The 17,623-nt window shown below is 46.0% G+C and overlaps 1 protein-coding gene across 4 annotated transcripts in view; it reads right to left on the bottom strand.

Annotated features, from left to right (window-relative positions):
• The window catches only part of NUP210L (nucleoporin 210 like), a 59,128-nt gene that overhangs the window by 3,031 nt on the left and 38,474 nt on the right, over positions 1–17,623 (bottom strand). For 3 of the 4 annotated variants that reach the window (XM_074980504.1, XM_074980505.1, XM_074980506.1), the window contains 10 exons: positions 17,272–17,352; positions 13,283–13,414; positions 12,297–12,455; positions 10,604–10,695; positions 8,827–9,001; positions 7,862–8,037; positions 7,417–7,637; positions 5,717–5,853; positions 2,350–2,499; positions 475–679 (listed from right to left, as the gene is read on the bottom strand). In XM_074980504.1, the coding sequence (XP_074836605.1) occupies positions 475–679; positions 2,350–2,499; positions 5,717–5,853; positions 7,417–7,637; positions 7,862–8,037; positions 8,827–9,001; positions 10,604–10,695; positions 12,297–12,455; positions 13,283–13,414; positions 17,272–17,352 (1,528 nt within the window). Of the gene's footprint in view, positions 1–474; positions 680–2,349; positions 2,500–5,069; positions 5,197–5,716; positions 5,854–7,416; positions 7,638–7,861; positions 8,038–8,826; positions 9,002–10,603; positions 10,696–12,296; positions 12,456–13,282; positions 13,415–17,271; positions 17,353–17,623 lie in introns of all 4 variants that reach the window. The other variant, XM_074980503.1, reaches the window with a different exon arrangement.

Raw genomic sequence — 17,623 nt, 5'->3', positions numbered from 1 at the left:
TCAGTTTCAGTCTGAGAGTCCCATTTGTTCACTTGGAATAGATTCAGACCAACACCACAACAATGTAGCCTATGGAATGAAATTGGATGGAAACTGCTTTGTGTGGTTATTAACCTAGGACAGAGCAGGAAGCCGTGACAAAAAGGGGACAGACTAGCAGTGCCATAAAACTCAGCTCCCACCCTGAGTTCTACTGTCCACACCAAGGGAGTGTCTCTTCCTTGTATCCAGCTCACCATGAAATAAACAGAATGGGAAACCCCTTGTGACTGAGTCAGTATTCCAAAGGACTAGTCCCCAGGGGGTGGGCACTCAGCTTCTCCTACAGACAATGAAAGTTAAAATAGCTCCCACAGGTTCAGGCTGGAAACCATCAGATGGACTGTTTCACTTTACTGTAACTGGAGAGCAGACTAGGCTGGATCCAGGAACAAGCACACCGCTTGGGTGGTACAAAGACCAGCTGGTACTTACTGAGCATATGCTGCCCTGCCAGAACTCTGACTGGTAGGGTAACTCTTTGGCCTGTGAGAGCACAAGAGACATTGATGAAGATGGGGCCTGCCATCTGCTGGAGAGATGTGAGATTGACCACACTAAGTGGGTAGGAGACAAGTCCAGGCATGTTGGGTGACCATTCAGGCCTCTGCACTATTATCACAGGACAGCTGGGGTGGATCTTTGAAAACACACAAGAAGCAGTTATTTAAAAGGGAAACACACAATGCAAGTCAGTTCTGTATGCTGTTCCACACCTGGACACAGCATAGTGAAGTTCTTTACAACAATGTAGTAGTGATAACACAAAGTATTCCTGTAATTACCATTACTCAACCACTTGCATTGGGAAGCAGAATACCAGACATTCCGGGACGTCCAGAAATGGCCTGGGCCTGCTGGCATGGCTTTACACACACAGCACACACTGGGCAGCGCCACCTGGCAGGTGCCACTTTGAAGACTGTGACCTCCTACCCCTGAGGAGTGTGACCTTGGACATTGTGTGAGGCCAGGTGGGTGGCATGGCAAGCTCCTTTTCCTTGCCTACACCCATCTGATTTTCTTTTATCATCAGACAGGTGACAACCCACCCCAAAACAGGAACATCTGTTTACCACTGGACATATGGGTTGCCTAGCAGTGGGGTTACTGTAACTTAGGCTCTGCCTTGCCTACCTGCCCACATTCCCCCCCGCACTCCCCCAGCTCCTGACGTGAAAAGGTGCAGGTCTCCATTACAGTAAACTCTTTCATATACAGCATTCTATCACATGCTGGTTATCTGAGAGTTCCATTTTAACCATACGTAACCTTTACTTATATTTTCCATAAGTAGAGTATGAAAGTAAATACAAAGAAGTACAGCAAATACACTATAAGTCTACAGTGTACTACACTACTGCTGTTGGTAAATAAAGTACTCTGCATACATTTGTTTGCTTCTTAATATGTAATCTTGTTTTTGTTTAGTGTTATGCATTGCTAGGTATTAACAGAGAGGTAGCTGTGTTAGTCTGAATTCCAACAAAACAAAACAGCAGTCATGTTGCACTTTAAAGACTAACAAAATAATTTATTAGGTGATGAGCTTTTGTGGGATAGACCCACTTCTTCAGATCTGAAATATAAGTGAGTGTGTCCCAGGAGTGCTCATCACCTAATAAATTATTTTGTTAGTCTTTAAAGTGCTACATGACTGCCTTTTTGTTTTGTTGGAATACAGACTAACCTGCTCCGACCAAACCTAGCACACAGGGGATCAGATTCTCCCTTCTGTTTAGCATGTATGTGTATTCCCCAAGAACGGAGGGTCAGAGAAACCTTTCTATGTACCTCCAGCTTTTCTAACACTGCCTTAGTTCCTAGCACTTTGATCTTGCCATTTAGTTGTTTGCTGCTAAAAACCAGTTCCGACTGATTGAGATAAAATGCAGGGAGGAAGGGAACCAGGATTCTTTGCATTCCATCCTTGCTTTGTTCACTGAAGAAACAGACTATCACATGTACAGAGGCCTCAGCAAAACTCAAAGCCAGCAGGACTTCCTCAGACTGGGGTTTAGCACTGATTATGCAGGCATAGAGACCTAATTCAAGATAGGGAGAACCAAGAGTCAACACTCAGGTGGCTGCATTTACTTGTTTTTAAACACATAAGCATCTATCACTGGAAAACAAAAAAGGGTGAGAGAAAAGGAGAGTTCATGGTGCCTCTTCTTACCCAATGCCAAGAGAAGTCAGCAGAAACAATCTGTGCATGAAGCCTTAATGTCAGTCCCGCAGAGAAATGGAATTTTGTGGGAAGGGAAAACCCTGGTGTCCTGTCCCCTTGAAGGGGACCAGCATGCCTACCTTTTTCAACACTGAAGTGCGAACGGACATGAAAGACTTCACTGGCTGGAATATGCAGCACTGTGCTGCTGAACTCAACTTGACAGAGCAGTTGAGACTCTGGGTGAAGCAGATGAGTGATTGCATGAGCCTGAGGAGGGTTGCATGGACCTGGAAGAAAGAGAAAGCAAGAATAAGCAAGCCAGTATTACCACAATGGGTCTCTCTAGCAACCCTAAGGGACGAAGCTTTCTGTGGTGGACTGAGGGGTCAGTCTGTAATTTACATTCTACCTATACTTCCTAGGCAGTAGAGTCTTTCCCAGTAGGTTCCTGATGCATACAATCATTTCAATAGCAAAGTACAAAGCTGTGCTTGAAAGAGAATGTTTTTCTTACTTAAAACCTAGAGCTCGGAAATGGAAATGGTTACTAACAGTATAAGAATAGGCCCTGTCCTTTTGTAATGTATTATGGTGCTAATTCCATTCAGTGATATCTGAGCTATAATTGGAGGGAAGGAAGCCAGGCCAGGCATACATTAAAGAATTTCCTACTTTACTTGAGAAATGATTACTAATTCTGATATTCTTAGAAGGACAAATAGGATGAACTAGTGATCTGTATCAGAGAGGTAGCCGAGTTAGTCTGTATCTTCAAAAACAACAAGAAGTCCTGTGACACCTTACAGACTAACAGGTATTTTGGAGCATAAGCGTTCATGGGCAAAGGCCGCTTCATCAGAAGCATGAGTCGGGGGGGTGTTCAGAGGAGGATTTAAAGAGGGGGGTCTCAAGGGGAGGGACAGAGCTGATAAGGTCTATTCAGCCAGGGTGGATATGGCCCATTATTGGCAGTTAATGTGGAGTTGTGAGCATCAAGAGAGGAAAAGATATGAAAAAAAAGATGTAGTTGGAGATACACATCTCCTAGAACTGGAAGGGACTTCTGGAGGCCATGTAGTTCAGTCCCCTGTCCTCTTGGCAGGACCAAGCACCATTCCTGGCATCTATTTGTCCCAATCCCTAAATGGCCTCCTGAAGGACTGAACTTACAACCCCAGGGTATAGCAGGCCCATGCGCAAATCACTGAGCTCTCCTTGCCCCCTAAAAGAAAATAAGTCAGTTCAGTCAGTTGACGTGGCCCATTGTCAGATGTTAATGTGGAGGTGCAAACATCAAGAGTGGAGAAACAACTTTTGTAATAGGCCAACCACTCCCATTCTCTGTTCAATCCTTGGTTGACGGAGTGAAATTTGCAAATTAGTTGCAGCTCAGAAATTTCTCCTTCCATTTTATTTTTGAATTTTTGTTGTAGGATGGCTACTTTTAAATCTGTTACTGAGTGTCCAGGGAGACTGAATTGTTCTCCTGCAGGTTTTTGTATGTTACCGTTCCTGATGTCTGATTTATGTCCATTTATTCTTTTACATAGAGACTGTGTAGTCCAGCAGTTACACAGGTTGAGCTGCAAAATTCACCTAATTTCCAAGTTATAAAATCTGCAGGGTTATCATCGGATCAATGGACTACCATTAATATCTGCAGGGTTTGTTCTGAGGGCTTGTCTATATAGTACGTCCCCGCTTTACATGTCTTCCAGTTTCACGACATGCACCTTAATGCGGGTTTCACACAACTTGAAGACGTGTGGCTGTCAGTTTGCCTAGCTTCCTGCAGCTGCAGAGCTTCTTCCCTGCCTTCCCAGAGAGACGCTAGGCACCACTCTGGAAAGGTAGGGGGAAGGCTTTTAGCTCGCCTGGCTGCCTGCCCCTACGGGCAGCCCAGTGTGCTAAAAGCTGCTTTCCAAAGCAGTGCTGCTGTCAAGCTGACAACGGCTCTGCTCTGGAAAGGTAGGGAGAAGGGTTTTAGTGCCTCTAGCTGCCCACTGCTGCAGGCAGCTAGCGGGGCTAAAACCCCCTTGTCCCTCCCCCAGGATCAGCCCTCCCCCCCACAGCCCCAGATCAGCTGCAACCTGTGCACAGGGCTCCCAGATCCCGGTGCACGGGGCTTGGGCTCCAGCCCCCTGCTCCCCACCCCCATGGACCCTGCTCCAACCTCCGCAGACCCAGCTCCAACCCCCACACACCATGGCTCAACTCAACCCTTTTGCGCGCCGCCCCCCCCGCAGCCCTAACCCCCGCAAGCTTAACTCCTCATCCCCAACCCAGCGTCCAAGCCTCCCCACAACACTTTGACTTACCTGAAATTTGGGATACACAAGAGTTGTGTGTAACGCAATTCTCGCATATCCCAAGGGACTACTGTACTGAGCAGACTATCGATACGTTAGCGGTTGACCTTCTGGAATTCAGTTTTGTGCATCCAGTGAAGACGCAGCAAAATTGACTTCTCTGGGCTTGGCTGCTGCCGCTGGATTCCAGGCTATTGTGTGGAGTAAGGGATGTTGATGCGAGACTATGGAGGCTCAGTCTTCATTAGGGAAATAAGTCAGTTCTGATGCATCCATTCTAGCTACACAAATGCTGTAGCTAGAACCACATATCTGAAATCAACTTATTTTCCTAGTATAGACTTACCCTGACTTTGAATAAAGAGCTAGAGGCCCAGCTTTATAAACTGCTTTTAGACCTACAACGCAGTTTCTCTCAAATATGAGGGTACTATAAATAAATACATTTGATTTCTCACAGAACAAACACCATAGCTACTCTATTAAATGCTGTAGTTTAATTTAAGCCAAGATGGAGGAATTTATGAGCCAGCATTAATAGGTCTTACCTCTGAGGCTCGTTCCTGCACTGCTTGTGGCAATGAAAACCCAGAATTCAGTCGCATTAGGAGTATTGGTTAGGTAACTTTTGGGACCAAGAATGAGGCTTAATCTGGATGAATCATTGACAACTACCTAAAACATTAAAACAGAGTGTAACTCCGGGTCCACCAGACTGCTGTATTCATATGGACAGTGGGTAGTTTTATTGCTGTAACTTCTGCTACTGAACATTCTCCCATTTTCCAGAATCAGCCCATTTTTTACTTTTGGGACCTGACTGTAATTTACACTACATTCCCTTCTCACTGTCTGACTGGTGTAATAGAGCTCTTAGTGTCTTTTTAAAGACCCAGTTAGTTTACTTACAGTCCTGTTTTTCTTACAGAGGAACTGAATCCAGGTTTGCAAATTAAACTCATGTCAAGTTACAGTACAGACTGTCTGCTTCTGTAGCACCGTCTTCACCCACCAGGCTAATTGCACTGGTTACAGTTGCTAAGTATAGGGTGTGCATTCTTACGAACAACTGCTTCCAAGAGAAATACAGACTAGCTGCCATGGGGGCAACATGTAAGTAATTTATGGGAAGAATTTCCTTGGTACAAGCAGCAGCAAGCTGGCCTCTTCTATGGAAGTGTATAGGAAGAAATACCTCTCTGTATGTTTTCACTATCCCTGGAATGTCGTGAAAGATTGTAGCTGTCCCAGCATTCTTTATAAATGCTGCTCCACTCACAGGGTCCATCTCAAGAATGCCAGTGGGGGAGACCTGCCACAGCCCAGGTTCACCTGTAAAGACCAAGTCATAAACCAGATTCCTTTAGTCAGTTCCACTGTATCAAAGGGATTACAGACCATGCTGAGAATATATTTCAGACAGCACCTCCCCTACAGCACGGTCACAGAGTTCATACAGCATAGGCCACACTCACAGAACTTGTATTCTTGGAGATCACAGTGAACCTTTCAAATAAATCACAAAATCTGCACAAACACTCCTGCCAGTGCAATACACTTTGATCTCAAATGCTGTCTTGAAATCCTATTTGCTGGATTAAAACAGTACCGTAAGAATGCAGGCTAATTTCTAGGGTGACTGAGTTGCATGAATGTTCGAATTAGGCTTTACAGGAGGAAGGCAAGGGCCTGGCATTCCATGGGATGGCGCTCTGGTTACCTTTTGTTCCTAAGGCACCATCAAAGCCTAATTTACTGTGCAGGGATGAGGAGTCAGTAAGAAAACTGGCGCTGCAGGGGCACAGACTGCACGTGCTGAGTGTTTTAATGCAGCTGCAGGACCCCTTGTATAAAGAACAGCAGCCAGTAGTGCCCATGCAGCCTGTCCTCTTGAATGCCTGTAAAGTGCCCCACAGGGGTCTGGGGAGAAAGGCAGCCCTGAAATCAAAGGGTGCATCCCAGAGCACTGAAGAAGGGAGGGTGCTTTCTATTGAGGGCAGAGATGGGCCTGACGCTAACTGGCACTGGTGTCAATCTATGATGGAGCCACTGATGCCAACGTGATCCCGGTGGTGTACAAAGCAATGTAGGCAGGAGGAAGATTAGGTCCCTTTCCAGGAGAGGGTAAGAAGCAGCCACTCTTCTGAGTGCGCACTGATGCTGACACTTTCCATTCTGGGGCAGATTTAGGAATTGTCAGTGGCAGCCCTTCACTGCACTAAGCGAGGCTCTTGTAGGGAAAGGGTTTCCACCTGACCCAACAGAGCTCCCTTTGTGCTCAATCCCAGAAGTCAACCTAGTGCAGAAGTGACGCCGGCACCGCTTTCCCCGTGCAGTGGCGCCAGAGCCATGCAGCATGCATTCTCTCCTCCTCACCACTGGCTGCCAAAATGAGCTGAATAGGCTCCTGCTGGTGTGGCAAGTTAAAGGGAGACCACTCAGACATGTCTGCAGTTAACTCCTTGGTGTCGATATGCATTCCCACCCCATCACTGAGCAGCTTCACATTCCACACTGGCCTTTGTCCTGTCACCACAGAGTTAATGGAGAAGTTAGAATCCAACCTGCAATCGGACACGACTTTATGAAAGCAGGGTGTGTTTGGGTGAGAATTTGGCCAGGATGCTGGAGTGAACACCCCCACCCCAGCCCGTTTTATGTTGCTTTCAAGTCAGCACTTTCAGCTGCACATGGGCCCCTCTTTCCACACTGAGACTCCAGTCTCATTCCAACTCTGCAGAAGAGTCCCCAGCACAGCTCCAATGTCCCTTTAAATGGTCTCCCAGCCAAGTATGCGCTGCCTAGCTCTGTTTAGCTTGTGAGCCCTAACACAGTCACTAAAATCCACAATGGAAAGAGACAACACAGCAGGAACAAAAACAACAACAAACCAACCTTCTTGGTTCACAAGGGGGGTGCTGAGACAGATAACATCTCCCACCGCAAGGAGCTTTGAGAGGTCTGGCTCAATGGCATGCTCCACAGGCACATGGATATAGTCAGCCATGCCTGGGTGCTTCTCATCCCAGATGCCCAGCACTGTCATGCCTCTGTTCACAGCCTGGGCGATGTAGGTGTAATTCTTATTCCCAGGTCTGATTAGCAGCAGGTCATCTCTGAAAACAAAGAAGCTCCAATTAAAAGAAAACAAGCAGAGCTTCAGCTGCGGAGCAGTAAGAAATTCCCAGAGCAAAGACAGCACAACAAATCAAGCAAGCCAGCTTTTCACTTCTAAAGAACTCCCTTCTTTAGCCCTGAGATGCACAACGATTCACCTCCCCTACCACCTGCAATGCTAACCTTTTACCTGGGAGCTTGGGTCACCTCCTCAGGACTGTACCTGTTCAAAGCCAGGTAAAGCTGGGTGTTCTGGGCATGGAATTTCTCCCCAGTATTGTCATAGAACTGAACTGTCAGAGTCAGAGCCATCCCCAGAGGAAAGGCCATCAGAGATGTGCTGCTAGTGGTGTAGAGCTGGGGGCTGGTGCTTATCCTCAGGTAGGACACGGGCGCCACCTGCAAGAGACAATGCTGCATTAGGTCACTTTACAAACACACATGCAGTTCACGTCTTTCCCACCGAAACAGACCCCCTTGTTATGCACAATGGTTTGTAACAAATTGAGAAGGAACAGTGCCACCCACTGAACCATCAACATCTCTTCCTGCAGTACTTGGGTTTTGCTTATTCTCCCATCAACCAAAGCATTTCAGTTTCCCTTAAATTATCAATGCCCTACAATACAAAGTAACAGATAAAGATACTTGCACTTCCATAGGGCCTTTCACGCAATGGGCTGATTTACAAACACTAAACCTCAAAACCCCATTATCCCCCGTTTTAGGGGTGGGTAAATTAAGGCTCAGAGAAGTGATGTGACTGGCCTCCCAGGTCCCACATTGGGTCAGTGGGGGACCTCAGGCAGAAGCCAGGAGATCTACCTTGCAGTTCACCTGGTCTCTAACACAAACCAGGGGCTTTTACCAGTATTCCCTGTGAGCCGTGCGCTTGTATGAGCACTCAAGAGAGAGGCCAATGGCACCTAGCTGATTAGCAGAGCGCCCACAACTAGGGTTTGTTTCTACTGGTGGTGCACATTCACACATGCCTCAGTGCACAACAAAATTTATTCCACACAGATGGAAAACAATAGAGGGAACACTGATCCTTACTCACCCCTCAAACACTGATCCTGATCAAATGTGTACCTGATCTCTCAGCATCAGCTGGTTTCAGTGGTTTGAAAAAATCAGATGCTGGATCCATTTGCAACAGTATTGGCAAATGCCTGCAGTGAGTCTTACCCGGACCCCAGTTATGATGGTTTGGTTAACTCCAAAAAGTTCTAGAGATGTTACTTCTATCACTGCAGTGCCTGTTATGGCTCCTGCTCTCAGGAGACCCTGACCACGTTCCTCAATGACCGAAGAGTTGGGGAAACACTGCAGGATCCGAGAGCTCACAAGCGCTGCCCCCTCCCTAGGTCAAGAACAAAATGAGCACACCTTTGGTTAGGCTATGCCAGGTGAAGAATTTCAGTCTAAATGGAGGGCAGTGATGTTTTGAGAAACCTCAGCAACTCCAGCAGGGCTTCTCTCACACAAGCCCTGTACCTAGCAATTTCAAAACTTCCCCAGGATGTTTGTGCCTCTAAACTCTTCCAGTTCACAGATTAGCATACTTTATTATTATTATTTAAATGAGATATGAAAGTGCTGAGCTAGTGGTTTCTGGCAGCACAACATACTCACTTACAGATCAGCGTTTGAGACCCATACTGATGGACAGCATGAGGAAGACACAGTATACTCAGCTTGTTAGACCCAGCTCTGCTCAGGGTCACTCTGTTATGTTACACATCTGGGGGTGGAAAGGCATGAGACACACTTCTCAAAAAGCACGTTATAATTTCAATAGAACAGTTAGAAGAATAGAATAGAAAAGAATAGAACCATAAAAGCAATCACCCTAGAGACAAGCCTCTGCAGTTGTCCAACAGTTCATATCTAGCACTGACAGAGCTCAACGTAGTCTTAATACTCAGTGGCCATGTCGACACATGCCCCTCCCTTTTGGAAGGGGCATGTTAATGAGGCACTTTGAAACTGGTTAATGAGGTGCTAATATGCATATTCAGCACCTCATTAGCATAACAATTGCCAGTCACACTTTGAAAGTGCTGCTTTCGAAACCCAGACTAGCTGTATAGACACAGGTGCTTTGAAATAAACCCCACACTTCAAAATTCCCTTATTCCCGATTTGTTTAGTCGATACAGCTAGTCTGGGTTTCAAAAGCAGCACTTTCCAAGCGTGACTGGCCACCATTATGCTAATGAGGCACTGAATATGCATGTAAGCCCCTTATTAACATATTCCAAAGTGCTTCATTAACTTGCCCCTTCTGAAAGGGAGGGATATGTGTAGACATGGCCAATGAGTGAAGTTCAGCTCTGTGCAGGGGCTAGCACAGGGCCTGTGCCACACTTAAATTTCAGTTAAGTCCCTACGTGCCAGGCTTGAATTGTGCTTAATACGCACAACATATGGCTTTAAAGACTGATGTTAAGGCAACTTCAGAGACTGAGCATTCCTCAAAAGGGCTCTGCCATGCAACAGAATTCTGCAAGTCTGTGTAGATCTTGGAAAGAAGATAAAAAGTTGACTGCAATGCAAAGGAGATGGACAGCTCCAGGCTCTGAAGGAAGAACATATGCTGTAAACGAATGGCACTCAGATATTACACAGGTGGGGCACATGGGCCAAACAAATTCTGCATATTTTAACATCACCTGTATTGATTTATGTTTTAAGTTTGGCTTCTTTTGTATGCATTTAGCTAGGTTGTTTCTATGTACAATATTGTCTATTTAGACACTTGTGTAAACTAATGATGTAAACATGACAACTAAAGGCTAATAAATCAGCTGTTAGTATATTATGACGATGCAGGCTACAGGCTTTAGGACATGCTCTGGTCAATCATGTACAGCCCATGGGCCATAGGCTGGGCACCCCTGCGGTAAATTTTTCCTATCAGCTAGTTCCTGGGTTCAGAAGGGAAGATCTTTTCTTTGTTTACCTGTTGGTATACAGCTTGAGCTGTGAGTTTGTGGACATCAGAATCTGCTCTGCAGGACACTCAGGAGAGAAAAGCAGAAGCTTATCAAACACCTGTAGGAACAGAACACATCATTCTATAAAGAGAAAAGTACATCTGTGTTCAATTAAATAGCAGATGTTTAGAATGTTTAGGACTAATGAAGCAAAATGCTTCTGTGCACAGTATGTGATCATCCTGTGCGACTCCTTCCCACATGGGAACAGAGATTTATCAGGTGTGATTAAAATGTAGCAACTGGATAATTTTCTCTCAATAACTTTATACAGGACATGGTAGGGATTAACACATTTTAAGATTGCAAATGCAAGCTGATTGCTGCCTGACAGACTCTACCACCATTTACATGCACAGTAGAGAACAAGAGGACTGAAACACAGGGCTTTTTTTCTCCCTTCTTACTCCTAGACCATCCTGGAAATGAGGAACTTTCTCCCAGTTAATGGCTGACATATGCTTTTATTGTGAAAATGCCAAGCTTGCACTGAACCCAGCTTGGTCACTGAAACTGCTGCTATGCAGGAGTTGATGTATAAATATGGAGCTATACCACAGAATTGGAAGGGACTTTCAGAGGTCATTGACTCCAGTCCCCTGCCCTCACAGCAGGACCTAGCACCATCCCTGATGGATTTTTTTTTTTAAATCTGTTTGCCCCAGATCCCTAAATGGCCCCCTCAAGGATTGGGCTCACAACTCTTGGCTTAGGAGACCAATGTTCAAACCACTGAGCTATCCCTCTCCGAAGACTTCGGCGTCAAATCTACATGAAAACCCATAACGGCCATATCAAAAGTGTGGACTGGACATTTGGGCTGTGTCTACACCACCCCAAAACTTCGAAATGGCCACGCAAATGGCCATTTTGAAGTTTACTAATGAAGCTCTGAAATACATATTCAGCGCCTCATTAGAATGCCGGCAGCCGCGGCACTTCGAAATTGACACGGCTACCGCCGTGTGGCTTGTTCAGACAGGGCTCCTTTTCGAAAGGACCCCGGCAACTTCAAAATCCCCTTATTCCTAACAGCAGGTAGGAATAAGGGGATTTCGAAATTCCTGGGGTCATTTCGAAAAGGAACCCCGTCTGGACAAGCCATGTAGTGGTGAGCCGCATCAATTTCGAAGTGCCGCAGCTGCTGGCATTCTAATGAGGTGCTGAATATGTATTTCAGCACTTCATTAGTAAACTTCGAAATGGCCATTTGCACGGCCATTTCGAAGTTTTGGGCTAGTGTAGACATAGCCTTGAAGTGGGCAGGCCAGCTCATTAGAACTTTCCCATGCTTTGCAGCAGAAACAATGCAGCAGCAAGCATGGGCTTGACTTACACACCAACCGTATTCACTCCTTGGGCAGCATGAATGAAGTCACCACTAATCATGTGTATCGGTTAACAAGAAATACAGAAACACACAGAGATGGGTGTACCTCGGTCTGAGCATACTGTGAGCAAAATGCATCTTTTGTGATGCTCCTCTCCATTTGTGGCCCATACATATGCCCATCCCTAGCATGCCTGCCAGCCAGACCTGGTATCTTGCCTAGACTTTGTCTTCTTGATCCTCCTTGCTTCAGATATGAAATCCTGCCTTGTACATCATTCATCCCATGAAAGTAAAACATCTTGTCTGGAGTGACCAGGGGAGCTTACCAATATTTGTACTTCATCGGAGAGTTCAGCAGTGTTTCCTTCAAACTGACCAGCAGATACATTCAGACATTGCACTGTCACTTTAATACTGGTTTTCCCAGCTGCCTTAGTATGTACAATCATAGCAAAGTTATTCTCAGGTACAACATGCAGGGAAGCCTGACAGAGAGATGGCAGGATTGTCATTACAGACTGTACAAGCCTCTCTGATCAACTGTGCATTTATAGTAAAGGAAAAATGCAGGAAAATGTCATGCGTGGGGTTGGAGAAGTCACTTTTCCTTGGATATTTTTCTGTATGATGACAGATGTGATTATAAGTTAACTGTATCCAGTTAGAACGGTTGATGAGCAACTCTTTGAGGAGCCTAGTACTGTTCTTTTTAAGATCTATGAAGATCAGCACCAACTGGCTCTCTTGCTAAAGAGTCCCTGCCCCAAGGAGCTCACAATCTGAAACATACCCACAGCAATGTCACCGCAGAGGTCACTGTTCAGAAGGCCTGCTTAAAGGACTTTGTGAAAGACCCTCTGTTCTGAGGAAGGACTAGGAGGAGGAAGGGGAGGTCACTTGGTGCAAAGTGGGGGGGCATGACATTTTATAAGGGGCTACAGCATGACTGGCCCCCCCTCCCAGCTTCCACTGGCTCCCCTCATGGCCCTGCAGCATCCACGTCACCACCACCAAGGGAGTGCGGTGCATCATTTCTAGATGACTGCTGCTGCCTTTTGGACAAGTTAGGGGGACCTTCCTAATTGCAAGGATGAAAAGTGGGGCCCAATGTAAAGGTCTGATCACCTCCTGTCCTAATTTATGAAGCCAGGATGGCAGGGATGCTAGCACTCAACCATATGATCCACAAAGCAGTGCTAATGTACACAGCGAAGAACTCTAAATGCAGTTTGCCTTTTTCCCTACTGCCTTTAGACACCCACCACCTGCCAGCATGTGGGTGTTAACTGCAATCTTGTGGACAGCTCCATACCTCTAAGTGTCGGGGGAGAAGGTTCAGGACATCCCGTTTGCTCATTGACCAGTGGAATATCAGCCCTGGGTTAGCATTACCAAAGGAAAATGGAGTCAGAGTGCTTGTCAGACCCATGACATAAACAGGCATCTGCAAAGTAAAAATACTGTTGCCATAGGAACTCGCCATATTGCTGAGGTGTCCTACATTACAGTCTGAAAGTGGCTTAATTTCTGTGTGGAACAGCTTCCAGAGTAGAGAAGATTAAAAAGACTGGGATTGGTCATTTTAGAAAAGAGATAAGTAGGGAGGATTATTATCAGAGAAATAGCCGTGTTAGTCTGTATCTTCAAGAACAACAAGAAGTCCTGTGGCACCTGTTAGTTTATAAGGTGCCACAGGACTTCTTGTTGTTCTAGGGAGGATTATAATAGAGAGTGATAAAATCATGACTAATGTGGACAAAGTGACTAGGCAAGTGTTATTTACCCCATCACATAAACACAAGAACCAGTGATCAACAAGGAAAGTTACCAAGACGTGGGTTTAAGACACACAAAAGTACTTCTTCAGACAAGTCAACCTGTGGAATTCATTGCCCAGGGATGTTGTGAAGGCCAAAATTATATCTGGGTTCAAAAAAGAATTAGATAAGTTTATGGGGATGGTCCATCAATGGCTGTTAGCCAAGACGATCAGGATGCAATCCCATGCTCTGGTGTCTAAACCTCAAACTACAAAAAGCTGGGAATGGCCAACATGGGATGGATTGCTCATTTCCTACTGAAACATTTGGCACCAGCCACTGCTGGAACACTGGGCCATGAATACTGACCTAGCATGGCTGTTCTTCTGAACGGCAAACAAAGGAATTAACAGGGCTCAGAGTTATCAGCATGGTGATACTAGACATTACCTATAAACTCTTCAAAACAGCAAGTGGTCCAGCGGCACCTTAGAAGCTAACAAATTTATTAGTTCATGTCGTTTTGTGGATAAAAACACTTTGACTAACCCACCGAGTCTTCAAAAATAGTCAGTGTTTGTACTAACTACCAAGAATGGTTACCAACAGCTTCTTCTCTTAAGACTAATACCTTTATTAGGGTATAAGTTTTCATGAGCTGCAGCTCACTTTGTCAGATGCACTGTAACTCACAAAAGCTTATGCTCTAATGAATGTGTTAGTCCAGGGGTATCCAATCCTTTTTCATTGGAGGCCACATGGCAAACTTTTACATGTTCTGGGGGCCAAACACAAAACAGCCCCATGCCTGGCCTCCCCATCCCCAGGCTCAGCCCTTCTCAGCCTGAAACCCACCCTCAGTCTTAATCCCCTAGCAGCCCCAAACCGCCGCTCCCCATCCCACCCTCCGGCTTAAACTCTTCATCGCCCCAAACCTTTGCCCATCCCCAGGCTTAAATCCCTCACAGCCCTAAACCCTTCCCCCACATCCCCAGGCTTAACCACCTTCAGCCCCAAACTGCAACCCCCCGTCCTCAGGCTTAACTGCAACATAAAACATCAAACTATTCACTTTGCAATAACATGGGTGGGTCTAATTTTCTTCACATTCACATTTTTTAAGCATCATCGGGTCAATTAATATTTCATACTGTAAAAAAGTAACACAAGCCCCCAGGCTTACCCCCATGCAGCCCCAAGCCACCCCCAGGCTTAAACCTCCCCACAGCCCCAAGCCACCCCCGCCCCCAGGCTTAATCCCATGCAGCCCCAAACTGAAGATTTACTTATCTTGCACAGTGACTCCACATGCTGCTACCCTCGCGGCTCCTTCACCATCTCCCTTTCACTGTGGCTGCACAGCTCCCCCAGCCCTCCACATGTAGAGCACGGTAGGGATAGTTCTCAGTGCCCTGCCATGCTGAAACAATAGGACTGAAACCAATTAAATTGAGTGCTATGCTGTCAGCGCAGTAGGAATCAGGCAGCAGCGGTGTGTGCCGCAAACGGCTCTTTAAAGAGCCACATGCAGCTTGGAGCCACTCAGCTGCCTTTTAAAAATGGTGTTGCTGCTGGTGCTGTGGGCTGGATAAAAAGGCTCCACAGGCTGGATTCTGGCCCGCGGGCCACATGTTGGACACCTCTGTGTTAGTCTTTAAGGTGCCAGAGGACTCCTTGTTGTTTTTACTAAAACACGGCTACCTCTCTGAAGTCCCTTAACATTACTGCAAATATACAACCTTGTTAATTACCTATCCACAGAGTAAATATCCCAACCCCTTCATTCAGTGCACATACCTGTGTGCAGAAGACCCAAACTCAGCCCCCCACTGCCTGGACTAATGAGAGGTGCTGTACACAGCAAGCAAAGCAAGCCTGTCCCATGGAGCATGCTCAGTCCTTTCGAGGCAGACAAGCAGTTCCCTTTTCCAGTTCACTTTCTCTGCTTTCCAGCACATGGCTTCCTTCTCACCTTATACACACCAGAGATTTGAGAACCCTTCCAAATTCCAAGTATTAAAATGTTTCAGAAACTGTCTTACAACAGCAACCTAGATGCAAGATTCTCAGCTAGCACTTGTGGCACCTTATAGACTAACAGATATTTTGGAGCATAAGCTTTCGTGGGCAAAGACCCACTTCATCAGATGCATGAGTGGGGGGGTGGTTTCAGAGGGGTATTTAAAGAGTGGAGTCACAGTAAGAGGGAGGGCCAGAGCTGACAAGGTCTATTCAGCAAGGTGGAAACGGCCCAGTATCAACAGTACTATCAAAAGAGGAAAAAACAAGTCAGATCAGATGGGGGATGTGAGCCCTTGTCAGAGTCTAATGGGGAGACTAACATGGCTACCTCTCTGATACTTGTCAACAAGCACTGTTTCTTGAGGCATTTGTGACCAATATTCCAGGCTCCCTCTCCCCACTTCAATGATGTGTCTCTGTTGGACCCTAGTACTCTGTCACTTTCCAGCTCCAATTCAGCTGAGCAAAGAGCTGTAAGCCGCTGTAGGGCTCAGGTTACTTATCATTGTGAGAATGGGGGTTGCAGCAGCCCAGGTTCCAGCCACACAACATAACAGTAGTCAGCTAAAGTCTGCATTTGGTTAACTGGTGTCAATTGCCTAGGAAGGTTGGAGATTACTGTCCTAGAGGACCAAGGAAGTCCTTTTGCAGTTCCTACACAGTTTAGTATACCCTACTACAATGAAGTGGGGCGTGTGAGGATTTCATTCTGCAGGTTAGGTGGCGTGATACCCTTGGTTCCCTGCAGTTTCTCTAAGTTCCACTAGGTAGCATCCTGGGATGGGAATTTTCTGAGTCACTACTGGGGCTCCTCTGCATACTTGGCTTAATCTAATTCTTGACCTTCCCCCCCCCGCACCCCTCCACTCTCTGATTTGCTCACCTTGATCATTTTTTCCCCGATTTGTCCTCCTTGATTACTGTTTTTGGTTCTCTGTGCCTTGAATATCCAGTCTGTTCTGGTATGGCTATGGTTTGAAGAAGTGGGTCTGTCCCATGAAAGCTCATCCAATAAATTATTTTGCTAGTCTTGAAAGTGCCACTTGACTGCTTTTTGTTTTGATAGGTAGCATCAGTGTCTGGTGATAATGAGAGCTACCAGGTGACACTTTTGTTCTCCTTGAAACAGGACAAAGGAGGGGGGAGGGGCATGACTGGTTTGGGTGGGAACTGGGCAGTTAGTCTGGACTAGGGGAGAGAGACAAAGTCTGGGCTCAGTGGTCCCCCTTGGGGCGTCCTGTCCCCAAAATGGATTGTACTGACTGCTTCTGGCTGCCGTACTGACAAGTCTATAGCATGCCGTGTCCTTGTCAACTAATAAACTGTCTGTTCTACATGCTGAGTGAGAGTCACTCCTGACTGCAGATGGGGTGCAGGTTCTGGAGACTCCCACACTCTAACACCTATTTCAAGATTTTCAGAACCTTTTATACCTGTAATCACAAACTCTAGCTAGAGCTAGAAAGTCATCAGTTATTTGCAGGTCACGGTCGTTTCTGACATTAACTACATAACTAACCTTGGTGGCTGTTATAAGTCTAGTAGCAGGTGCATGAATTCTTATTGCTCTCAGATGAACTACTTGCAATTTCACTTGACCCTGCAATATAAGGCAAATTACATGCCCTGAGATATGAGTGAACAGACAGAATCTCAGGAAGGAGACTGGAGACCAAGTTTCTAAGTGGCACAGAGTTATCTGATGCCCCATTGATTTCTCATGTGAATTAAATAACTACTGAGTTTCAACAAGGCACTTCCCACTGAGGGTGCAACAAAGCAAGAAACTGAGAGGAATGGACAGCTGGCAGTTCCTCCAGTATTTCTCCCCCCAACAGCCTTACCTCTCATTTCAACCATAAAACAAAAGA

This window comes from Carettochelys insculpta, chromosome 30 (genome assembly GCF_033958435.1).
Source record: "Carettochelys insculpta isolate YL-2023 chromosome 30, ASM3395843v1, whole genome shotgun sequence".
Taxonomy (NCBI): Eukaryota; Metazoa; Chordata; order Testudines; family Carettochelyidae; genus Carettochelys; species Carettochelys insculpta.
The sequence above is the reverse complement of the archived record's forward strand: the minus strand, read 5'-3'. Positions and strand labels throughout refer to the sequence as shown.